Genomic DNA, 26663 nt, shown 5'->3' on the forward strand with positions numbered 1-26663 from the left:
GGGGAGAGGGAAGGGGAGAGATGCAGAGATACTGAACACACAGCAAGATCACGGAGGGACATAAGCTGACCATGCTATCATGGATCAGCAGCCATGATTAGAATGGTCAGTATACATAGTGGAACAGGCAGGATCAACCAGGTATTGAACAACATGGAATGGGACAAATGACACTGCAAAAGCACTATGTTATACATCATGCCAAAAAGGGACAGAAGCTTTTTTGTTTTTGGGTTACAACCACTTTAAGGAGGTCCCAAATCAGGAAAAGCTTCGATATCTACAAATTATTCTTTATGCCCTTTTGGAAATCCCAACTCTTATGATAGAATTTGTAAATTCTCTTCTAGGGGTAAAGGCCTAATCTCCACTCTATATGCTCTGCTAACGAATGATTCCATGTCACAAAAATTGAAGTGGGAACACGATTGCAGGAGGCAATACTCTGTTGAGGAGTGGGACACTATGATATGTAACCTTCGCAAATGCACTCGCTCCTTATCTGTCAGGGAAACAGCACCTTAAGGTGCTAACCATTAAAAGTATAAAGGTATTATACACTGACCAGACTCCACGCTATATTTACGGGGGGTTCCAGAGACTTACTTTCGTGGTTGCACCTTTCCCGGTTCCTCTTCCCATATACTCTGGGGCTGTGAGAAGTCGCGTCCTATATGGCATAAGATTTCCCATATCTCCTCTCAGATGATAGGACAACATACCACCCTTACCATGCCTGTGTGTGTGCCGTTTGCCTGACACATCCTATCATACAGAAAATTTGATTCACGTTATTTGTGTAGCTACAGTCTGGCCAATAGCCCTTAACTGGAAATTCCTCACTATTGCCTTCACACAAATTTTAGATAGAATCAATGACTTAATGGTAATGGAAAGAATTTTCCACACTCTTTTTGATACAATGCCCCGCTTTTCTGACAAATGGGATGTATGTTTTTCCAACCACCACCAACTACCGGTATGTACAATGTTTTGTATACTTAATTGTTTTGTTATTCCTTTAATTGTCTTTATACATTCAGACTACTTGGTTCATGCATTTCTCTGATATCAGTGTCTAAGTCAAACATTGTAGATTGTGGTCTGTCTTTTATATCATTTGTTGCTGTCTGTGTCAATAGATCTTTTGACATTGTATACTTTTTTGTAAGTTATACACTTAATTCTTGGTTTCTTGGTTTCAGGTTCTGGCTGTATACATTTTGTATATGGATGCTGAAATAAACAGTTTGCAAAAAAAAAAAAAACATAAAAACCCTATGTGTAATACCTGGCGACACAAATGAGAAAGCCAGAAGGAAATTGAACAAATGAAAACAGGATTGAAACAAGATTAAGTCTGGGTTCACACCTATGTGAACTGCCAATTCGCAAGACAGGAGTTTGTGACCAGCTCTCTATGGGGCCGGTTCACATATCTCAGTTGCGGCTGCGGAGCGGCTTGCACAGGAACCCTGTGTGTGTCTTTGGCTCTGTTTCAGGCATGAATTCCGGCAAAAATTTGGCCCTGATTCGTCTCCAAAATGGAGAACAGGGACGCAATGGACCCCTGCTGTGAGCCGCATCCATCGGAGGTGTGAACCCAGCCTGAAGTGGTTGAAAACCCTTACATATACCAAGTAATGTGACTAGCCTCAGGTGATCCACAGACAAATCATTTCACAAAAGTTGTACCTGTTTGTCTGCAGCCATCTCTTCTCTACAGCCATCTAAAACACACAATTCACACAGCATCTCTCTGAAAAGCAGAGGGTGGGCATCTGAAATCTGATACTACAGAGCTCAGTGAGGAGATCCCTGAGCCCTGATTGGAAGTTAGGGATACATCCCCCTCCTCACAGTACACAGGGAATATGCATAGCTGTGGCTGTCAATCACAGACTGTCTGCTGGAGCTGTCCAAATTGACTCATGCAGATAACAGAGGAACGAGGCAGCATAGAAAAATCAGACTCAGTGCTTTGGATATATACAAGTGTACAGTACAGAGGGGTATGTTTTGTTAATATTTAATGTCTGAAGTTTATATACCACTATAAGGCAGATATGGGTATATAAGTTAAGGGCAGGACTTAACAGTGCTCCAAAATGGAAGAAAATACATTCTTCATAGGAGCTCGAGGTATCTGCCCTCATTTACTGATCTGGAGGCATTATAATGACAGCCAAATTGTCTGTATACATATATTGTATATAGTGTATACAGCAGGGGTCTCAAACTGGCGGCCCTCCAGCTGTTGCGGAACTACAAGTCCCATCACACCTCTGCCCATGGGAGTCCTGCTTGTAAATATCAGCCTTGCCATGCCTCATGGGAATTGTAGTTCTGCAACAGTTGGAGGGCCACCAGTTTGAGACCCCTGGTATACAGTATTATATATGTAGTTGTATATACCATTGCACTGTTATCTAGTCTATTTGTGTATAGGATTGAATAAAAATCAAGAAGCAAATATACTGATATAATCCAAAAGGTTTGTAAGCCAATTAAAATGGCATGGGTGCTGTGCAAGACTGGCTGCCAAAGTGACATGTAAGGATTTCTCATTGAGAAAAGCCTTGCCTTGTAACTACATTATGTGTGTGTGCAGCATCTGAATAATTACAATACAGCTACATTTTGCAACAGTTGGGCAAGCATTTTGTTTTCCATTTTCCATTCAGCCACATTAACTCTGGGCATTTAATTAGCTCGCTCCCTCATACATGCCGAATGCCTATTATCTGATGACAATTCATTTTTAACAAGGATGACAAACATTTCATTTCAGCAAGCTGAGGACAAATATATTAAGCAGAGCACATAATGCTACAGGTTATGAATATTAAATTAGCAAGTCAGACAACTAGCATTTGCTGTAATGCATGCTTGACATATTCCTGTGCTGATAACGCAGGTAATGGCTACCAAAATAAACCAGGAAACTGGAAGCTCACAAACATATTTTTCTACAGAACAATTCCATCTGTGCTGAACATTGTTTACAGACAAGAGTGGATTTACAAAAGTGAACAAAAATAACATGTAAAGTAGTTCTAAACCCAAAGTGCAATATCCGGTTTTTCTAGCTTAAAGAGTATGTAAACCCAACATTTTATATTCCTGATATGTGCCTGCTGTATCAAGTACTTGTATGAAAAAGTATCCTGTTCTCTTTTTATTGCTTCCTGTATGTGAAATCCCTGGTGGTCCTGCCAGTCCCTTTGCTCTCCTATCAAAAACTGACCACACTAAGCAGGAGAACACAGTGTAGTCAGTTTGCTAGCTATGTTGGGAACACTGCCTGCTCTCCTCCATGATCAGGCTTGTCCTGACACGCCCCCCCCCCCTGCACAACAGCCTTTCACTGGGAAGCTCAGTATTCTGTTGTTTCTCCTCCCCCCAGCTCTTATTCAGCTGAGAACCGAGGGAATGTGATCACACAGAAAAAAGGAAAAAAAGGTATTTATAATGATATTTTATATCTATGCACAAATGTTTTAACTTTCCTTTCTATTTTAAACTGAATGGGATGTTTTACAAGGTGAGAGTTTACATACACTTTAACTGTACTAGCTGTAAAGCAAACTTTATTTTCTTAAAGCAGAGGTCCGCCAAAAAAAAAATATTAAAAGCCAGCAGCTACAAATACTGCAGCTGCTGACTTTTAATTTATAGACACTTACCTGTCCAGGGAGCCCGCGATGTCGGCAGCCGAAGCCGATCTGCCCGTCGACTCTCGGCTGCTGCCGCTGCCATCCTCGGTAAGGGAATCAGGAAGTGAAGCAGTGGGGAGGACAGAGTAGGCACCGGGAGTGGCGTAGGTCACCACGAACGCAGCGGTGATCTATGCCAGGAAGTGGGAGCAAATACCTGTATTAGAGAGGTATCTGCTCCCTTCTCACCCCTGAAAGGTGCCAAATGTGACACCGGAGGGGGGGGGAGGATTCCAAAAAGTGTAAGTTCCATTTTTGGGTGGAACTCCACTTTAAGTGGTCATTAAGGGACACAGGGTCAGAATGATTCTGAGATGTATGGGTTATACTGCTACCTTCAGGAGCATTGGACACTTGCAAATAAAACTGTTAATAGACCAGTATAACCCCTTCCTCTCCCATCATGCCTCAGTTTTCTGCTAGTATCCTAGGAGAATAGATACCTTTTTCTCCTCAGGGAAGAGCAACGCCATTTTACTTAAAGTGATTGTAAAGGCAGAAGGTTTTTTATCTTAATGCATAGAATGCATTAAGATAAAAGTCTTCTCTGTGCAGCAGCCCCCCTAATACTTACCTGAGCCCCATCTAGATCCAGCGATGTTGTAGGAGTGTCTTGGCTGCCGGGGACCCCCCCTCATTGGGTGAGACAGCAGTGCGGCGCCACTGGATCCCACTGCTGTCAATCAAAGTCAGTCAGCCAATGAGGAGAGAAAGGGGGTGGGACCAGGCCGCGGCTCTGTGTCTGAATGGACACACTGAGCTGCGGCTTGGGTGCCCCCATAACAAGCTGCTTGCTGTGGGGACACTCAACAGGAGGGAGGGGCCAGGAGCACCAAAGAGGGACCCGAGAAGAGGAGGATTCAGGCTGCTCTGTGCAAATCCACCGCACACAGCAGGTAAGTATGACATGTTTGTTGTTTTTAACTAAAAAAAAAAAAAACGAGACTTTACAATCACTTTCTTTATTTATTTTTACTTTTTTTTCCAATATATTTTTTCTTTTCTTTAGCTGGCATGTACACTTGTCCCTATGGGGTTAACACTATGGCGTATGCGCCGCAACAAATTTTATGCTATACTACAGGTTGATGCCCTCCCCCTTGGACTGTCCACTACACCTTGAGGATTTACATTGGTGCTAGACCCTGTGGTTGCTCTGCTGGGTACACAGGACATTTCTATGGTAGGATATCTGGATGACCTCTTCTAAGGGAACAGTTGATTCTTTAGTGAGTTGGTAGGATTCTAAACCTTCAGAGATTAGCAGTGGAACCAACTCATCAACTGGAGTATCTTGGTTTCCTCCTATGTACTACTCAGTCCAGAGTGTGTCTGCCATGAGACAAACTCCTGAATCTCTGTTTCCATGTTCAGAATTGCAGCCGAGGACCTGTCCACTTTTGCATGACAGCTCTGGGCTTCCTTTGAGGCAGTCCTGTATGCCCAATTCCACTCCAGACTGTTGCAACTCTGTCTCTGGATTCACATATTTGCATGACACCCAAACCAGGATATCTCTTGTCCTGGTCACTCCCGTATCCAGCCTTGGAGTCAGGGAAGTGCTTCCTTACATTAATCTGAAAGATTCTCAAGATGGATGCCAGTCTGACAGGCTGGGTGGAGACCCAAACACACTACTGGTTCAGGGAATTTGGTCATCGGAGGAAGCTGGTCACCCATTCCAACAATGCCACAGCAGTGGAATACATCAACCATCAACCAACCATACATCAACCATGTGCTTTGGGCGGAATGTAATTTTCGTGCATATTCCAGGCATGGAAAACTGGCAAGCGAACTTTCTCAGTCAAAAAGTCTAAACTCAAGGGAATGGTCCTCTGAGTCCAAGACCTCTGTAGCATGTGAGGAACACCAGACATGGATCTCCTAGCTTCTCAATTTAACAATGAGCTGAGCAAGCTTGTTTTAAAAGGACCAGGGATGTTGTAGCCACGGCCGTGGATGCTCCTGTGATCGCATAGGATCAGTTCAGCCTAAACTATGCTTTTCCTCCTCCACAACTTCATACTTGCCCTCTCTGCAGGATCTAGAAAGATGGCATGCTGACGAGCATGCTGAGGCACTGAACTGGTGCAGGCAGATGTGGTACTCAGACCTCATCAGTAATAATAATAATGTGAAGCATGCTGCTACATTTTTTAATGGAGGGTTTAATAACACTTTAACAAATGAATGTGTAAAACATTATATCCTGCTTACATGTATTGAATTTTACAGATATTCCTCAAAGTGAACCTGTGTTGAGAACACCATTTTTCTGACCATTTTTTTATAGTTGATTGGATTCAAGGCTGATCTAAATACTTCAGTGCTTTACTGACCCAGAGCAAGTCACTGCACCTTCTCTGCATACTTGTGAAAGTCCAGCAGCTCAAGAAATACTAAGGACATTACAAATGCATGGCAACCAGGAAAATAGTATATCTAGAAGGAAATGAAAGCAATGGCAGCCCCCATATTTTTTCAAAACAGATACTCTTTAAACGGTCAGCCTGCTCAGTTTTGGCAACATAAACCTATAATTCCACGTACACACGAGCGGACCTTCCGGCAGACTTGGTCCGGTGGACAATTCGATCGTGTGTGGGCTCCAGCTGACTTTTTTTCCCAAAAGTCAGACGGACCTAGAAATAAAACATGTTTCAAATCTTTCCGACGGACTCGAGTCCAGTCGAAAAATCCGCTCATCTGTATGCTAGTCCGACGGACTAAAACCGACGCTAGGGCAGCTATTGGCTACTGGCTATCAACTTCCTTAATTTAGTCCGGTCGTACGTCATCACGTACGAATCTGTCGGACTTTGGTGTGATCGTGTGTGTCCAAGTCCGTTCGTTTGAAAGTCCGGCGGACCTACGCTGCAAAGTCCGTCGGAAAGACTGTCGGACCTAGTCCGTCGGAACGTCCGCTCGTGTGTACGCGGCATTAGAAGTACTTTTTGTAAACAGCTAAAGATATCTAGAACCTGGATCCCTAGAAACTTACCCAATATCACAATTCAAATTACTTAGATTTATTTGCAAAATGAATTTGAAGTCCAAGATCATTTGTGCTAGTGATAAAGTGAAGGTACAAAGATCCATATACTAAATCAACCAGCTATGTCTGCACGTTTCACAATTCTTCACCAAAACACCACCAATAAAGAACTTCTAATTTATAAAGAGTGTGTTTGTGTGTGTTCCAATTAAAGATGGGCACTTCTACCACTGATCATAAATGAAAAGCTCACTGGAAAATGTATAGACCCACAACTCAACAGAAGGTCTTTGAAGCATTTTTAAAATAGGATTTAGCAAGGGATTTTCAACTGCATCTTTTATCTTTCCATAGTCCCTCCATAAAAGTAGAAACTGACATAGTATAGTACAGTAAATCAGATTATTAAAAAATGAATAAAAACATAAAAAAACTCATATTTGAAGGTGCTTACGATAAGAACAATCTTAACAAGCATTTCTGATTTTTAGACCCTTTAAGTCAGCATACCAGTATACAAATGGTAATGATGTCACCATTCACCCTTAACTTGTATTTCAGGACACATTTCATCATTCAACTCTCAAGAACTGAATAGGAGACAGTCACCACTACCTGTAAACAATTCCTTACTTTCTGGATAAGAGCGCAATTTTAAACAACTCCATATCAAATTTGTGATATTATCTGCTTTCTTAATAGTAATTGTTCTGGTGTATCTAGCTTATCTTAAGGATTATTATGGGTTGTTTTATTAGGAGCTTTTATATGAAGCTGTTTAACATTGTCCCTTATTGACAGTATTTTGAAAGCATACTGTGGACAACATTTGGACAATCAAACACCTTATATCATACTATAGGGAAGTCCTTTGGTCAGGCTGAACTGGTGATGTTACTGTGTCAGATGCCATGGCATCATTATGCCAACCAGTGAATGGAGTAAAGTGTATGACGCTATTGTTCCAACCAATGGATGGTGTAAACTGCTTCTGCATAAATATGTGCACAGCTCAGTTATGTTAAATGGCATACAGACACCTTAAATTTAGGGCAAGTTAAATAAGTCATGTTTTGTCATGTTACAATCAAAAACATAAATGTATTTTGTTGGGATTTTATGTGATAGACCAACACAAAGTGACACATAATTGTGAAGTTGAAAGAAAATGATAAATGGTTTTCAAAATTTTTCACAAATAAATATGTGAAAAGTGTGGTGTGCATTTGTATTCAGCCCCTCTGAGTCAATACTTTGTAGAACCAGCTTTCGCTGCAATTACAGCTGCAAGTCTTTTTGGGTATGTCTCTACCAGCTTTGCACATCTAGAGAGTGCTATTTTTGACCATTCTTTGTAAAATAGCTCAAGCTCTATCAGATTGGATGGAGAGCATCTGTGAACAGCAATTTTCAAGTCTTGCCACAGATTCTCAATTGGATTTAGGTCTGGACATTGACTAAGCCATTCTTTTTTTTTTGTAATTCCTTTATTTATTTTCAAGATGATACAGTTTAACAGTCAACAACAGATGATAGTGGTTATAATAAAAACAGAAACTTGTAACAGATAGGGTTAGATGTTATATCAGCAATGTCAAATGTTGATTCCCCCGGATATGCACTCTGTAGTGTACATGTAAGGGTGAAGCTGTGTGACGAAGCTGTCCGTGAGCTATACCAGAGAGGCTTCCAGACTGTTACCTTAATAACCCACTACAGCTAGTATAGCTACCAGGGCCATACAGTAAGAAACCCATTCACAGCTGCCTGGGAGGGTTACCTCCCGAATACCAGCTGAGCCCAGCCATGGGACATAACAGACGGGTGATGTAGAATAGGATATTCATATTATATGACTAAACCAGCCCATGACTGGGAGCAAATTAGGGAAGGGAGGACAAGGGAGAGAGGGAGGGTGGGGGGGGGGACAGGACTCCCTGGATGGGGGGTAGGGGGGGGGTAGGGTGGAGGGCAAGGGAGAAGGTAGCAGGGTAGAGGGGTGAAGAAGGGGGAGGACTAACCCATTCTAACACATAAATATGCTTTGATCTAAACCATTCCATTGTAGCTCTGGCTGCATGTTTAGGGTCATTGTCCTGCTGGAAGGTGAACCTCCGCCCCAGTCTCAAGTTGCATGTTTCACGGTGGGGATGGTGTGTTCAGGGTGATGTGTAGTGTTTGTTTTCTGCCACACATAGCTTTTTGCTTTTAGGCCAAAAAGTAAAATTTTGGTCTCATCTGACCAGAGCACCTTCTTCCACATGTTTGCTGTGTCCCCCACATGGCTTCTCGCAAACTGCAAATTGGACTTCTTATGGCTTTCTTTCAACAATGGCTTTCTTCTTGCCACACTTCCATAAAGGCCAGATTTGTGGACTGCACGGCTAATAGTTGTCCTGTGGACAGATCCTCCCACCTGAGCTGTGGATCTCTGAAGCTCCTCCAGAGTTACGATGGGCCTCTTGGCTGCTTCTCTAATTAATGCTCTCCTTGCCCAGCCTGTCAGTTTAGGTGGACGGCCATGTCTTGGTAGGTTTGCTGTTGTGTCAAACTCTTTCCATTTTCGGATGATGGATTGAACAGTGCTCCGTCAGATCTTCAAAGCTTGGGATATTTTTTTATAACCTAATCCTGCTTTAAACTTCCCCACAACTTTATCCCTGACTTGTCTGGTGTGTTCCTTGGCCATCACAATGCTGTTTGTTCACTAAGGTTCTCTAACAAACCTTTGAGGGCTTCACGGAACAGCTGTAATTATACTGAGATTAAATGACACACAGGTAGACACTAGTTACTAATTAGGTGATTCTGAAGGCAATTGGTTCCACTAGATTTTAGTTAGAGGTATCAAAGTAAAGGAGGCTGAATAAAAATGCATGCCACCATTTATCCTTTTCCTTCCACTTCACAATTATGTGCCACCTTTTTGGTTGTAACATGACAAAATTTTGGAAAATTTCAAGGGGCATGAATACTTTTTCAAGGCACTGTATACTTTGATATACAGCAAAAAAAATGAAAATATTGCATTTATTGCAAATATTCAAAAGCTATTGGAGTTGATCTGCCCATATACCACCCACTGGGCTATCAAAAACTCTCCATCAGAAATGTTTCATTCATCTAGCATAAATTTACATTCCAGAAAAAGTAACATAATCTGGTGACTGGGTAGTTTTATGCTGTGGGTAGAATATAGCATTATACCTGCATCATTAGCATTTTACAAAAGCATTACATAATTACACAGAATACAATGGAAGATAATGCAAAATCAGGCTTAATCTGTAAAATAGTGCAAAGAGCAATGAGGATCTGCAAAGTACAATAACCCAGAGAAATCAACCAGACCTCAAATTAGATTTTCAATTCTCACTGACCTCGGCACTGCCCCACTGAAAAGGATAGAATGTCGCTATCTACAAGATTTCTGCCACAGTTCTGCCATAGCCGACACAGCTATGTATGACAAGACTGAGGCATCTGACCTGATGTGGCTCACTATTAGGCAACACAATCTTTAAAACGATATCAACGCCTAAATAACTAACTATACAAGTTCTGCAAGTTCAAGATGTATGTGGATAAAGTACACAAATATTATCTCATTGGTCTTATTTCATGGATATAACTACTTACACTATAATACCAAAAGTATTGGGACTCCCTGCCTTTACACGCATATGAACTTTAATGGCATCCCAGTCTTAGTCCATAGGGTTCAATATTTGGCCCACTCTTTGCAGCTATAACAGCTTCAACTCTTCTGGGAAGGCTGTCCACAAGGTTTAGGAGTGTGTCTGATGTGGACGAGAAGGCCTGGCTCACAGTCTCCGCTCTAATTCATCCCAAAGCTGTTCTATCGGGTTGAGGTCAGGGCTCTGTGCAGGCCAGTCAAGTTCCTTCACCCCAAACTCGCTCATCCATGTCTTTCTGGACCTTGTTTGTGCACTGGTGCACAGTCATGTTGGAACAGGAAGGGGCCATCCCCAAACTGTTCCCACAAAGTTGGGAGCATGAAATTGTCCAAAATGTCTTGGTATGCTGACGCCTTAAGAGTTTCCTTCACTGGAACTAAGGGGCCAAGCCCAACCCCTGAAAAATAACCCCACACCATAATCTCTCCCTCCACCAAATGATTTGGACCAGTTCACAAAGCAATTTCTATAAAGACATGGATGAGCAATTTTGGGGTGGAGGAACTTGACTGGCCTGCACAGAGTCCTGACCTCAACCCGACAGAACACCTTTGGAATTAATTAGAGCAGAGACAGCGAGCCAGGCCTTCTCGTCCAACATCAGTGCCTGACCTTACAAATGCGCTTCTGGAAGAATGGTGAAACATTCCCATAGACACACTTCTAAACTCTGTGGACAGACTTCCCATAAGAGTTGAAGCTGCTATAGCTGCAAAGGGTGGGCCAACTCAATATTGAACCCTACAGACTAAGACTGGGGTGCCATTAACCACTTGCTTACTGGGCACTTAACCCCCCTTCCTGCCCAGGCCAATTTTCAGCTTTCAGCGCTGTCACTCTTTGAATGACAATTTCACGGTCAGGCAACACTGTACCCAAATTAAATTTTTATAATTTTTTCCCACAAATAAGAGTTTTCTTTTGGTGGTATTTAATCACTGCTGGGTTTTTTATTTTTTGCTAAAAAAAATTAAATAAGACCGAAAATTTAGAAAAAAATAAATAAAACACTTTTAAAGTTTGTTATTAAATTTTGCAAACAGTTAATTTTTCTCCTTCATTGATGTGCACTGATAGGCTGCACTGATGGAAACTGATAGGTAGCACTGGTGGGCACTGATGAGACGGCACTGGTGGGCACAGATAGGTGGCAATGATGAGCACTGATAGGTGGCACAGAGAGGTGGCACTGATGGGTGGCACTGAAGTGCATTGATAGGTGGCACTGAAAGACACTGATGATGAGGCACTGATGGGCACTGACTGGCAGCACTGATAGGTGGCACTGGTGGGCAATGATAGGTGGCACTGGTGGGCAATAATAGGTGGCACTGGTGGGCACTGGCAGGTGGCACTGGTATGCACTGGCAGGTGGTATTGGTGGGCACTGGCAGGCGGCACTGGTGGGCACAGATGAGGCGGCGGTGGCTCTCCCTGTTTGGGACCGATGTCCCTTTGGCAGAAGCCCTTGATCGGCTTTTTTTCTCTCCTCACCATGACAGCGTGAGGAGAAAAAAAGCAGATTACCAATCTGTTTACATCCTGTGATCAGCTGTCATTGGCTGACAGCTGATCACGTGGTAAGGGGCCGGGATCGGCAGGGGGAGCGCAGGCAGCTCATGCACGGGAGGACGTCTATTGACGCCCTCCCGGCAATTAAGGCAGAGAAGTGGTTAAAGTTCATGTGCGTGTAAAGGCAGGCATCCCAATACTTTTGGTAATATAGTGTGTCAATACACACTTTTAAACATAGATATTTGTTAGGACAGCGTCCCTTATTGATTTCTTCTATAACACCTGGAAAACACAGCATACAAAACAAATAATGAAAACAGCCCTGTATATGACTTTTAGTCCTTCATGGAAATGAAACCTTTGTTTTTAATTAATTGTTTAGACCATTTTCCTGTCCTGAGGGATTTTAGGCACTATTACCTCTACCTTTAAGTATCTAATTTTCATAATTTCACAGTATTGCAAAAATAATAAAACACTGTTAACTGTGCATTAAATTCAAGTCTGAAGATAAGTTAAACACTGAAGACATTACCTGAAAAATGCTGAGAGTCAATAGATTCTCCATTGATATCACTATAGTCTGCAGCTTTAAAGATTTCAGGGTGGTAGTCTGCAAAACAAGTTTATGAGAAAGATTAGATTATACATTCAAAATATAAAGAAAAAAAATCAGAGCTACTAAACCAAATTGAGTTCCATGTGATCTATACCAGCCTTATTGATATCCATGTTAACAAATGCTGCATTTCAATTTGAGTATCAATAGACAAGCAAAAACAAATAAAAAAGCAAAGATTTCCTATTTGTTAAGTAAAATGTAACTTTCTACACCCAATTTACTAAAATCTGCCAAGCCACTCTGACAGTCAACGTTCTGTCGATAAGCCCCGCCTCCACATATTCCTACTGACCTATCACTAGCTAGAAGGATTATGTAAGAGCAGGTAATAGGATTGTGCAGTAAGTGCTGAGGCTTTGCATGTCTCAATGGCCTGAGATTCAGCCATGACAGGTAGGTATTGGAGGCTGCAGTTATGTGTACCCTTTACTGTACCTGCAGCAGTTTGCCTCCATATCCCCCAATAAAAGTCTCTTTAGAACACAATGATAAGATTATTTACATCCAGCTGCTCTCTTTTACATATACAGTATGTCTAAAAATTTATAGAAAAAAGATTATATATGGGCAGCACAGTGGTGTAGTGGGTAGCACTCTCACCTAGCAGTAAGAAGGGTCGCTGGTTCGAATCCCGACCATGACACTACCTGCCTGGAGTTTGCATGTTCTCCCTTTGTCTGCGTGGGTTTCCTCCGGGTACTCCGGTTTCCTCCCACACTCCAAAGACATGCTGGTAGGTTAATTGGATCCTGTCTAAATTGTCCCTAGTAGTATGAATGTGAGTTAGGGACCTTAGATTGTAAGCTCCTTGAGGGTAGGGACTGATGTGAATGTACAATGTATATGTAAAGCGCTGCGTAAATTGACGGCGCTATATAAGTACCTGAAATAAATAAATAAATTATACATTTTTTCTTTTTACGCAGATATCCACAGGGAAAAAAGCTCATGCTGGTATTACTACTCATAGTTATCTATAGTGTATTTAACAAAGGTGAAGATTGAGGTGAAGTGCAAGAGAGCATTTCTGAAGAGCATATAATCATGCTGAGATAATGAACCCAACCAGTATAGGAGTGCGCACAGGGTGTGCTGGATGTGCCTGGGCACACCCTAATCGCCCTGTATTTTGCAGAATTCCCCTGCTGCATGCACCCCCCCAGCCCCCCCCCCCCCCCCCCCCCCCCCAGGCCACAGCACTGCCAGCCTCCCCCCTCTCCTGCCAGCTGCTGCTGTGGAAGGGGCCGGTGCAGCTGAGGCTGGTGAGAAAGGGACTCGAGAATCTCTGTCCTCAGTCCTTTTCTCTGTCTCAAAAGTGAGACAGCAGACACATTTATTTACGCTGAATTCGTTTCATGAGTAATAATATTTATTACCTTCCCACATATTAAAGTGGAGTTGATATATCTCTTTTTATGGACAGAAGGCACACACAGCCTGTTAATTCAATGTGGCATTTGTTAACAAGCCCCGCAATCCAGGCATCCAATGCTTATAAAAAAAAAATAAAGACTAATCCTTTCCTGCTCTATGCAAAATTAAAAAGAAAAAAAACGTTTTGGATATACATACATTATAAGTAAACTAACCCCATTGTGTACATCACTCACACATTATTATCAACTTGTAATTATTATTATTATTATATAGGATTTATATAGCGCCAACTGTTTGTGCAGCACTTAACAAAATGAAGGCAGACATTACAGTTACATTACAATTTGGTACAAGAGGAATCAGAGGGCCCTGCTCGTTAGCGCTTACAATCTAAATTATCATTATTATGAGGTGGAGACATCATCCACACACATAAGTAACCAAACCAAAGTATGGAAAAGAGGCAAATAATGTACATCCGTACACTGTTGCTGAAGTGTAAAAATAGATTAGCAAGTTTACCTAAAATAGTGATTCTGAAAATGTGTGCTGCAAGAGATTTGCAGGTGTGCCGTGGGAGTTTTGAAAAATATTTCGGGGACTGGGTCACACCCATGGGGCCAGGGTGGGATGACTTGATGGCAGTCTACAGGTGTTAGAGCACAGCGTGACACACAGCACCCGCTGTGGATCAACGGGAGGAAATGACGCAACGCGTTTCAAATCATGCGCAGTAGTCCAATGAGAGGCCGCAATGCTTCTTTCTCAAGCTGTCCGGGAGAGAAAGCACTGTACCAACTTCACCAGCACCACAGAAGCACCTTCTATTTATGATGTGCCTGTATACTTCCCTCCTCATGTGAGTGGGTATCTGTTGATTCTTTTTAATAAATGTTGTCAGATACTACACTTAGACTTAGAGGTGCCTGTCCCCTTTTCTCTTTTCTTCTTCACATTTTAAATTAAATATATATGTAAAAATAAATAAGTTCTTCACCACAAAAATTGTTAAATCTTTTCAGGTGTGCAAATAAAACAAATAAAAAATCAGCACAAGGGACATTACTTACCCTCAATGAGATGTATCCCTTGTGCTGCTGAGCCTTCCTCTTGCTGAAATTTTCCTCTTACAATGACCCCCACCCCACCCCCGTAAACTGTTGGAGCAGAAGGGGTTATTAGAACTAAGAGGCTGTGACAGGCACTTATCAAGACCACCCAACTATGCCCAGCTCCTCCAGTCATAAAAGCTGTGCTACAGCTTCCATAAATGAAACATGGTCTCTGAATGGAGGGGGCAGACCTTTTAATCATCCACCTATCCCCCCATTCACAGATCCTGTTTCATTCATGGAAGCTGTAGTAACGGCTTTTATGAATGGAGTAGCTGGGTAGAAAGGGAGGGTATAGTCGGGCTCTCTTGAGGAAAGCCTGCCAAAGCCCCTTATTTCTATTAACCCCCTTGTGCTGATTTTTTTATTTTAGGTAAACTATGGTTTGATTCAGAGGCGTAACTAGAAACTTCAGGGCCCTGGTGCAATAAACCATGAAGGGCCCCCACCAGGGGCATTGCTAGGTCTACAAAAGATCTCGGGCTAGAGCCCATAGCAGCGAAGTAAAGAAAGCCATACGCTTGGGCGGGCATACACATGTATATAATATACATGTGTGTGTGTATGTATATATATATATATATATATATATATATATATATATATATATATATATATATATATATATATACACACAGTATCTCACAAAAGTGAGTACACCCCTCACATTTGGGCCCAATTAGCCATTTTCCCTCCCCGATGTCATGTGACTCATTATTGTTACAAGGTCTCAGGTGTGAACGGGGAGCAGGCGTGATAAATTTGGTGTTATCACTCTTTTATACTGGTCACTGGAAGTTCAACATAGCACCTCATGGAAAAGAACTCTCTGAGAATCTCAAAAAAAGAATTGTTGTTCTATATAAAGATGGCCTATGCTATAAGAAGATTGCCAAGACTCTGAAACTGAGCTGCAGCATGGTGGCCAAGACCATACAGCGGTTTAACAGGACAGATTCCACTCAGAACAGGCCTCGCCATGGTCAACCAAAGTAGTTGAGTGCACATGCTCAGCGTCATATTCAGAGGTTGTCTTTGGGAAATAGATGTATTAGTGCTGCCAGCATTGCTACAGAGGTTGAAGGGGTGGGGGGTCAGCTTGTCAGTGCTCCATACACCGCACACTGCATCAAATTGGTCTGCATGGCTGTCGTCCCAGAAGGAAGCCTCTTCTAAAGATGATGCACAAGAAAGCCTGCAAACAATTTTCTGAAGACAAGCAGACTAAGGACATGGATTATTGGAACCATGTCCTGTGGTATGATGAGACCAAGATAAACTTATTTGGTTCCGATGGTGTCAAGTGTGTGTGGTGGGAACCAGGTGAGGAGTACAAAGACAAGTGTGTCTTGCCTACAGTCAAGCATGGTGGTGGAAGTGTCATGGTCTGGGGCTGCATTAGTGCTGCCGGCACTAGGGAGCTACAGTTCATTGAGGGAACCATGAATGCCAACATGTACTGTGACATACTGAAGCAGAGCATTATCCCCTCTCTTCAGAGACTGGACTGCAGGTCAGTATTCCAACATAATGACCCCAAACACATCTCCAAGCCGACCACTGTCTTGCTAAAGAAGCTGAGGGTAAAGGTGATGGACTGGCCATGCATGTCTCCAGACCTAAACCCTATTGAGCATTTGTGCGGCATCCTCAAACGGAAGGTGCAGGAGCACAAGGTCTCTAAAATCCACCAGCTCCATGATGTCGTCATGGAGGAGTGGAAGAGGACTCCAGTGGCAATCTGTGAAGCTCTGGTGAATTCCATGCGCAAGAGGGTTAAGGCAGTGCTGGAAAATAATGGTGGCACTGGCCACACAAAATAGTGACACTTTCGGCCCAAGTTAGACATTTTCACTTAGGGGTGTACACAATTTTGTTGCTAGCGGTTTAGACATGAATGGCTGTGGTTGAGTTATTTTGAGGGGAAAGCAAATTTACACTGTTATACAAGCTGTACACTCACTACTTTACATTGTAGCAAAGTGTCATTTCTTTAGTGTTGTCACATGAAAAGATATAGGAAAATATTTACAAAAATGTGAGGGGTGTACTTACTTTTGTGAGATACCGTGTGTGTGTGTATATATATATATATATATATATATATATATATATATATATATATTAGGGCTGTTACTGATTAAAATTTTCGTGTTCGATTAATCGATTTTTTTAAAATCGATTAATCAACTAATTTCGATTAATTATAATGCACATACAGATCCAACTACTTTTAGCTGATCTCCTTGCATTGCAACTCTGCAATCACCAGACACTAGTTAGTTTCCACAATCCATGACTTAACTTCACAGTTCACACAAATACATTTTAAATTCAAACTGTAGCACTGACGTAAGTATTTTTTTTTTCCACAGTAGCGTGACAATCCCTCCACCTTCGGTCTAACTAATCACTCTCACCTTATGGCATGGACCCCTGTGCAAACAGGTGGTCATGCAAAAACACAGCATGTAAAGCCGACAATCAGCCGTACGCGTTACCTTCAATGAGAACTTCAACGTCACTGGACTCCTCCCCCCTCCCTCCCTTCGTTAGCAGACAGAGGCACTTGGGGAAGGGGGGAGGAGTCCAGTGACGTCGATGTCCGTGACGTCACCGGATCTCCGACGGAACTCACTGAAGACCCGGAAGCCAGCGGAGAGGTGAGTACCGATCAAAAGAATTTTGATCGATCAAAAAAATTCATCGATTAATCAAGGAATTAATCTTTAATTTCCACAGCCCTAATATATATATATATATATATATATATATATATATATATTATCGTTACATATCTGAGTGCGGATCCCCCTTACATCAGGGTCCCCCGAGCCCCCCTCATTACATCAGGGTCCCCCAGAGAGCCTCCCCTTACATCAGGGTCCCCAGAGAGCCTCACCTTACATCATGGTCCCCACAAAGCCCCCCCTTACATCAGGGTGCCCAGAGAGCCCCTCCTTACATCAGGGTCCCCAAAGAGCCTCCCTCTTACATCAGGATCCCCAAAGAGCCTCCCCCCTTACATCAGGGTCCCCAGAGCCCTCTCATTACATCAGGGTCCCCAGAGAGCCCCTTCCTTACATCAGGGTCCCCAGAGAGCCTCCCCTTTACAACCGGGTTCCCAGAGAGCCCCCCTTACATCCAAGTCCCCAGAGAGCCCCCCTTACATCAGGGTCCACAGAGAGCCCCCATTACATCAGGGTCCCCAGAGAGCCCCTCCTTACATCAGGTTTCCCAGAGAGCCCCCCTTACATCAGGGTCCCTAGAGAGCCCTCCCTTACATCAGGGTCCCCAGAGGGCCTCCTCTTTACATCTGGGTCCCCAGATAGCCCCTCCTTACACCAGGGTCCCCAGAGAGCCCCCCTTACATCAGGTCCCCAGAGATCTGAATCAGAAAAGGGCTGGCGACTCGGATGCTCTTGAATAAAAGTCCTTTATTTGGTTACATGGGTACACGGGTACAGGCTACGCTGACGTGTTTCGGCAAAGAAGCCTTCATCAAAGCATACATGTTTGATTTAAAAACTGATATTTATAACAGAGTAAGCACTCCAAATGGGGCGGGTGCATCCTAATCAGAGCAATCAAAACAATTAAAAACACATGGAGAAAAGGAAGAGAGAAGCACAGCAGGCATATTAGGGACATATCATGAACAAATAAAGCATATTCAATGTATCAAACAATGCGACTATGTTAAAAAATGCGATTATGTTAAAAAAAGATTTATGTCCATGCTATCATTAAAACCATATGGTTTTCTAATATTGAGGGTATGTATCCACCACACTTCACGTTTGAGCAAAATACGATGAGTGTCACCTCCTCTTGAGGTTTTTTTAACCTGTTCAGCAGCAAAAAAAGTGTCAAGATTACCATGATGGAATTCCCGGAAATGTTTTGACACATTTGAGATATTTTTAATTTTTAGCATTAATATTTGTAGTGTCATTCACATGTTCCGAGATTCTAACGCTCAACGGGCGTATAGTGCACCCAACATATTGTAGACTGCAGGCACTACACTGAATAACATATACCACCGATTTAGAGTTGTAGTTTATGTACTGTTTGATGGTATATGTTTTCTTGGTAGAAAAAGAAAAAACGGAGGTGCTTTTTATGTCTATGACACTGCTTACAGGTGTTGTGGCCACACATGTAGGAACCTACAGTGGAAAGCCAGGTCTGTGATTTGTTTGACTTCTGAGAGCAAAACAAGCTGGGTGACAACATACTTCCCAGACTGGGGGCCCTTCTACTGGAAAATTGGCAACCGCCCTGGATAACAGAGTACAGATCCTTGTCAGCATACAAAATGGGGAGATGTGCTTTAAGAATCGCAACGATTTTGTTGTATTCTAAAGAAAACGTAGTGACAAAATTAACTTAATTTCTATTGTAATCAATACAGGGGGTCCCCTACTTACAAACATCCGACTTACAAACGACTCCTACTTACAAACGGAGGGAGGCAACAGGAAGTGAGAGGAAATCTACCCCTAGGAAGGGAAATTCACTCCTGTAAGAGTTAATATGGCAAAAAGGTGTCTCCACTAATGCTTTATCACCAATCCTTGTTTCCCTAATAACCCCAAATTTTCAAAATCCAATTGTCATTGGGACAGAAAGTGATGTGAAATCTTCTGAACAGGGGCACAGACAACAAAACACATGTTACAGGGGTGATAACCCTTCCCTATGTTATCTAAAAAACTTAAAAATAGATTTTTTGGCTGGAGCTACACTTAAAAAATTTACCTGTTCCGACTTACAAACAGATTCAACTTAAGAACAAACCTAAAGTCCCTATCTTGTTTGTAACCCGGGGACCCCCTGTACACTGTTTGTGTTTATTTGTGCCACTATTCGGAATCATCTCCACCTGATCTCTATGAAATGCTATATTTTTACTTCTAGGTATTGATCGTGTATTATAGCCCCTTTCTTTGAGTTGCTTTTGAATTGCTGTGCATTCTTGCAAGAAATCCTTGTCTGTAGAGCAGTTTCTCCTGGCCCTGATGAATTCACCAGTGGGCAAAGACTTGATGGTGTGACTGGGTGAGAGCTATTGGCCAATAAAAGGGTATTCCTTGCACAGGGTTTTCTAAAAGTTCTGGAAGTCACTGTGTTGCTATCTAGATGCCCCATCAAGGTCAAATCCAAATAGTCTATTTGGGTCGGGTGGTGCACACAGGTGAACTCCAGGTTTAGGGAGTTGGTATTAATATATTTTATAAAGTCACCTATGTCACCACTCGATCCATGCCATACTACAATCAGGTTATCAATGAAACGACCATACCAGGCGATGTTGGTTTTAAATGGGTTACCATGGGCAAATAAAGTAGATTCTTCCCACCAGCCCATGTAAAGATCCACCAAAGAGGGGGAAAATTTTGTCCCCTTGGTTCTGAATGTAGTATCGTTCATCAAACATGAAGAAATTGTGTGTCAGGAGGAACTCTACTGCTCTACAAATAAACTCACGTACATTAGGACTGTAACCACTGTAGTATGAAAGATGATGTTTAATGGCTAACAGTGCTAGAGAGTGAGGAATGCAGGAATGCAGAGATCTAACATCTATGGTGATCCAAATGCATTCTGTGGACCAAAAAATTTCCCGCATGTGGGCTAACAAATGTCCAGTGTCCTTTAAAAACCCAGGTAGACGGACAACAAGCGGTTGAAGAAATTGATCAACCCATTCTCCTAATCTCTCCAATAGCGATCCTATGCTGGCAACTATGGGGCGACCTTTTACTAGATTATCTTGTTTGTGCACTTTGGGGAGATGGTGAAAAACCGGAGTAATGGGATGTGTGACCATGAGATAATACTCATAATCCCCCCCTTACATCAGGGTCCCAGAGAGCACCCCCTTACATCAGGGTCCCCAGAGAGCTCCTTCCTTACATCAGGGTCCCCAGAGAGCCCCTCCTTACATCAGGGTCCCCAGAGAGCCCCTCCTTACATTAGGGTCCCCAGAGAGCCCCTCCTTACATTAGGGTCCCCAGAGAGCCCCTCCTTACATTAGGGTCCCCAGAGAGCCCCTCCTTACATTAGGGTCCCCAGAGAGCCCCTCCTTACATTAAGGTCCCCAGAGAGCCCCTCCTTACACTAGGGTCCCCAGAGAGCCCCCCTTACATCAGGGTCCCCAGAGAGCCCCTCCTTACATTAGGGTCCCCAGAGAGCCCCTCCTTACATTAGGGTCCCCAGAAAGCCCCCCTTACATCAGGGTCCCCAGAGGCCCCCACTTACATCAGGGTCCCCAGAGAGCCCCCCCTTACATCAGTGTCCCCAGAGGGCCCCCGCTTACATCAAGGTCCCCAGACAGCTGTCCCCCCCCTTCCAGAGGTTCCCCTGTACCCAGCTGGTCTCCGCTGTGCACCTCCAACCCCCAGCACATCTCTCGACCCCCCACCTGGGGGGAGGTGGGAGGTGGTGATTGGCAGCTCTATGGTGCCAGCGGGCCGCGGAATCTCCCTAAGGCTAGTAGTTCTCTTCCTGACTGTATACAGTGGAGAGGGGAGGGGCCTCTGACCCAACCAGGTATCAGAATGTAGAATGTAGCTTTTTTTTTTTTTCAAACGCTCCTAAACCACTCGGATCGTTAGTACAGAGCTTTCGAGAGCTGATCACAACAGTTCATCTGATATTATTCAATCAGACAAGCATGAAAATGTTCCTCGTATGATACCGGATCGTACGATTTTCGTTTAGTCAGTACAGTTGTCCTCCGAAAATACAATACACATACACTACAACACATGACATCACTTCCGATTTTTTTTTCTGTCGTACGAGAATTTTTGTGACTTTAGTAACCTATTCAATTTCTACTTGCGACCAGTAAGTGAAAAAAGTCGGACGATCTGTTGTCTGATTTTCGGATCGTGTGTACGGGGCATAAGGCTTCATGTTTTAACGTTTTAAAACCTCTCCTGAACGACATAACATGACAGATAGTAACCGACGTTTAAAAATGTCAGTTTTGCCGCGTTTACATGCCATGTTTAGCTGCGTTTAGCTGCCTGCACGTTTTTTTTTCTTCTTTTAAATAGTCAAAAATTAAAAACGCCTGTAAATGAAACACGGCTAAACACGAGTTACCGCATTTAAAAGCTGTTACAGGCGTTTCAAATGCCTCTGAACATCCGTCCTGAATGAATTTTTTTCTTTCCAAAAAATGCTTATAAACTCAACTGCCTAGAAACGACTATAAACGCCCCAGTGTACATGTACTGATAAGATAACATAGAGGAGAGTTCAGGGCCAGCTGACAAAAATGCCCAACTGCTCCTAAAAATATCCGTTTACCAGCAGCAGTGTACATGAGGCCTAATTGACTTCTGTCAAAGGGACTTGCTGGAAAACGTTCTGATGATTAGTGTCTGCAGCCAATGAGTTGCGGCCACTGATCAGTGTATTGGGTTGCTGTGAGAATACAATGGTCTGGTGGGGGGATTCCTCCATTCACCTCATTTGCATGGATGGAGGAATCTGTTTTTTTTTTTTGTTAAAAAAACTAACTGAGAGTGGCCAGCCTTGTGCAAGGTTATACAAATGGTAGGTAATATGACCAAGTGCTATAATAAACTATGCATGTAAGAAAGACTATATAGAAGGAAAGCCCACACTTCAGCACCCTCATACATGTGACTGAGCTCTCACACCAACAGGTACACATTCCTGACTAGTCAATGACAAACCTGCAAGTAAGTTATTCATAATGAGTAAGCCTACCTCCCTCCCGACTGGCTTGTCTTGTCAATTTTAACTTCTGTTTTCCCATCATAAACCAAAATTACTCAAGTTATAAAATCTATATCCAGCTAAGTAGGTTAGAAAGAAATCAGAAGTGTAAATAAAGTAAGTGCAAATATGTGGAAGCAGAATTTTATGAAATGTGTTGGATTGGCACGTATAATTCACTACATTTATTCATTATTAAAGGTACTTATATAGTGCTGTCAATTTACGCAGCGCTTCACATATATTTTGTACATTCACATCAGTCCCTGCCCTCAAGGAGCTTACAATCTAAGGTCCCTAACTCACATTCATACATATATATAATAGGGCCAACTTAGAGAGGATCCAGTTAATCTACCAGCATGTCTTTAGAGTGTGGGAGGAAACCGGAGCACACACATAGAGATACAGGGAGAACGTGCAAACTCCAGGCAGGTGGCCTCGTGGTTGGGATTTGAACTACCAACCATACTGCTGCTAGACAGATGTGCCAACCACTTTGTTACTGTGCTGCCCGCATTTGTTGCAGGCAGCACAGTGGCTAAGTGGTGCTGTACATTTGCAAGGGTGTCATCGTGTTCATTGGTTAAAAGTACCTGCTGATGAGTATTAACACATCAGGCTAACATATACATTAAAGCATCTTTTCTCCACTAGGGTACTATGAAAGCTTAAGTTTCCTCTAGAGCTGTGGCTGATTGACTCCCCCCCATTGATGCTGATTGACCCCCCCCCCCCATTGATGGCGCATTCTGACCATTATTATAATGGGAGCATTCTTTCCACTGACCACCACTGTAAGAAGCATTCTTCCCACTGACCACCAATGTAGGGGTCTTCTCGCTAACCACCAGTGTAGGAGGCATTTTTCCCAAGGACCGTCAATGTAACTGTTTTTCACTGACCACCAATGTAAGGAACATTCTTCCCAATGACCACCATTGTAAGGGCCTTCCCACTGACCACCAATGTAAGGGTCTTCCCACTGACCACCAATGTAAGGGTCTTCCCACTGACCATTGATGAAAGGGTTCCTTGACTGAACACAAAAATATGGGGTATTCTTTCCAATGACCACAAATGTAAGTTTTTCCCACTGACCACCACTGTAATGGCCCTTACACATGATAGGATTTTCCGACAACAAAATCCATGGATTTTTTTTCGAAGGATGTTGGCTCAAACTTGTCTTGCATACACACGGTCACACAAATGTTGTCAGAAATTCCGAACGTCAAGAACGCGGTGACGTACAACACGTACAATTAGCCAAGAAACAAGTTCAATAGCCAGTGCGGCTCTTCTGCTTGATTCCAAGCATGCGTGGACTTTTCTGCATCAGGCTTATGTACACACGCTCAGAATTTCCAACAACAAGTTTTGTTGTCGGAAAATTTGAGAACCTGCTCTCAAACATTTGTTGGCAGAAATTCCGACAGCAAATGTTCTATGGAGCATACACACGGTCAGACTTTCCGATAACAAGCTCACATCCAACATTTGTTGTCGTAAAATCCTATCGTGTGTACAGGGCATAAGGTTTCTCTCACTGGCCACCAGTGTAGGGACCTTCCCACTGACCAGCAACATATGGGGCAATCTTCCCAATGACCACAAATGTAAGATTTCGCCACTGACCACCAATGTAAGGGTCCTCTCACTGGCCACCAATGTATGGGACATTCTTCCCACTAACCACGAATGTAAGGGGTATTCTTCCCACTGACCACCTATGCAAGGGTCTTCCCACTAACCACCAATATGAAGGTCCTCCCACTGGCCACCATTGTAAGGGTCTTCCCACTAAACACCAATGTAAGGGAAATTGCTCCCATTGACCACCAATATAAGGGTCTTCCCGCTGACCACCAATATAAAGGTCTTCCTGCTGACCACCAGTTTAAGAGTCTTCCTGCTGACCGCCAATATAAGGGTCTTCCCATTAACCACCAATATAAGAGACATTGCTTCCACTAACCCCTGATAATTAATTTTACTAGGTGTTCCCAGGACCCTGATTTCAATGGTTCCTCTGGGGAAAAAAAGTTGAGAAAAGTATAGAAAGGCAATGCTAAACCATGTATTAAAATGTATTTTTTTGTAAATTTAGACAAGTTACAAAGTTCATTAAGTTGGATCACTTTTCTGAATCCAAACTATATAAAAGTGCCCTGTTGCCTACAATCAGAATCCTTGAATTCTGTTTTCCATAGAAGAAGACGCCTAAGTTATACACAGCATGCTATATGTAGTGCTAGCTGGGGGCCACTGAGACAGACACTGTCACCTGCCTTGAACTCTGCAGCCTGAACACTTTAGGTCTGAGGATCTGTCATAGGGAGCAGCACACACACTGTACAGCCCTCCCTGCACACTCATGGCCTTTCCTGTACACATTACAGCCGCTGATGACAATACGCTCATCATCAATAACTGCGTTTTTACTAATGGATAAAGGGATAAATCCTGCTTAAGAAAGATCCACTTTTTATGATTATCATTATTAATATTATGAAAATAATACAAGAAAAAGGGCAATATATATCTCCCCATCCCAGGGGAGAAAGGGCAGGTTTGCTTTGTAAATAGTGACTCTAAAATATGCTAGAAGATGACAGTATGAGTAAACGTGCCATGCAATGGTCTGACATGAAGCCTGCGCCTGGCTCTGTGTGGGCTTCTTCCAGCTTTTGTCCTCTGCAGCCCTATTAATTCATCAGCTTGTCTGTCATTGTGTCTCCCTGCGGACAGCAAAACAAACTGTCACTGGGGAAGAGGGGGGTTCAATGGCAGGCCCATACAGCAGGCAGATTGTAGCCAATCGCAGATCAGGCAGATAAAAAAAAAGGAAGGGGAGCTGCAGCTGCTGCAGAACCTCTTGGAATAAGCAGACACACTCATACAATCAGTCTGTGTCCTATGATCCTTATGTTGTATGTTGTCCTTATCATTGTATAGGCTGGATGGCTGCTGTCACTGAGCTCCCCTCAGCTGTCACTTCTGACAGGTGTCACCCATCCTGAGCCCCCCTCCCCCCCCCCACACACACACATCACAATGCCCACTGCTTACCTGGCTTCACCAGTTTGTAGCTCTGGGATTTCCTGCTCCTCTTCCTTTCAGAGAACTCCATTGTGGAGCAGTTTGGTGGCACTGGCTATTGTTGCTGGAGGCAAGAAGAAGGAGCAGAGGGGGGGAGAAGAAAGATCAGAGAGATTAGGAAGAAGACAGAGGAGAGGAGGAAGAGGAGGAGGGGGGGGGGGAATGAAACACAAGGACCCAGGACTGCCAGGCACTGGGAGATCTCACTTCCAACTGGTGGCAGATGGGAAAGTTTTTCCTTGCTTCCAATGAGAAGGTTTGGAGGAATAATGCAGAGCTGTCAGATCATAATCCCTGGGAGCTTCCTGGAGGTGCTCATCATTTCCCCACAGCACCCTGAGGTCCTGGCAATAAGACATCCGAGATCCCCCTGAGGACTGAGAGCCACACACAGGGCCCTCTAGAGCTCTCTCTCTCTCTCTCTCTCACTGTCTGTTTTGCTTTCTCCTTTTTTTTTCTTTTAGGGTCAATGATAAACAAGGGAGAGAATGACTTAGTGATGGAGGAGGAGGGTGACACCTGCTGGCGTAGTGTGGTACTGCAGGCGTGTGGAGGGTGATGTCGTCACAGCCGGGTGTTCAGTAGAGGGAGGGGAGGGCCAGCAGACAGCAGGCAGACACACATGCGCAGTGACTGCTCCTGCAGGTGACACTTGTGTGTGTGTGTGTGTGTGACATCCTACGATCTAAAGCCTCGTACACACGATCGGATTTGTGTGAAATGTGTGATGACAGGCTGTTGGTGGAAAATCTGACCGCGTGT

The 26663-nt window shown here is 43.3% G+C and overlaps 1 protein-coding gene across 1 annotated transcript in view; it reads right to left on the reverse strand.

Annotated features, from left to right (window-relative positions):
- Positions 1 to 26359, reverse strand: part of BEND7 (BEN domain containing 7) — a 103296-nt gene extending 76937 nt beyond the window's left edge. The window contains exons 1-2 of the mRNA XM_073619516.1: positions 25872 to 26359; positions 12463 to 12540 (exon numbers count right to left, since the gene is read on the reverse strand). Coding sequence (XP_073475617.1) covers positions 12463 to 12540; positions 25872 to 25932 — 139 coding nt within the window. The 5' untranslated portion in view covers positions 25933 to 26359. The remainder of the gene's footprint in view (positions 1 to 12462; positions 12541 to 25871) is intronic.
- Between the last annotated feature and the right edge of the window lie 304 nt (positions 26360 to 26663).

Source organism: Aquarana catesbeiana, linkage group LG03, assembly GCF_042186555.1.
Source record: "Aquarana catesbeiana isolate 2022-GZ linkage group LG03, ASM4218655v1, whole genome shotgun sequence".
Lineage (NCBI taxonomy): Eukaryota > Metazoa > Chordata > Amphibia > Anura > Ranidae > Aquarana > Aquarana catesbeiana.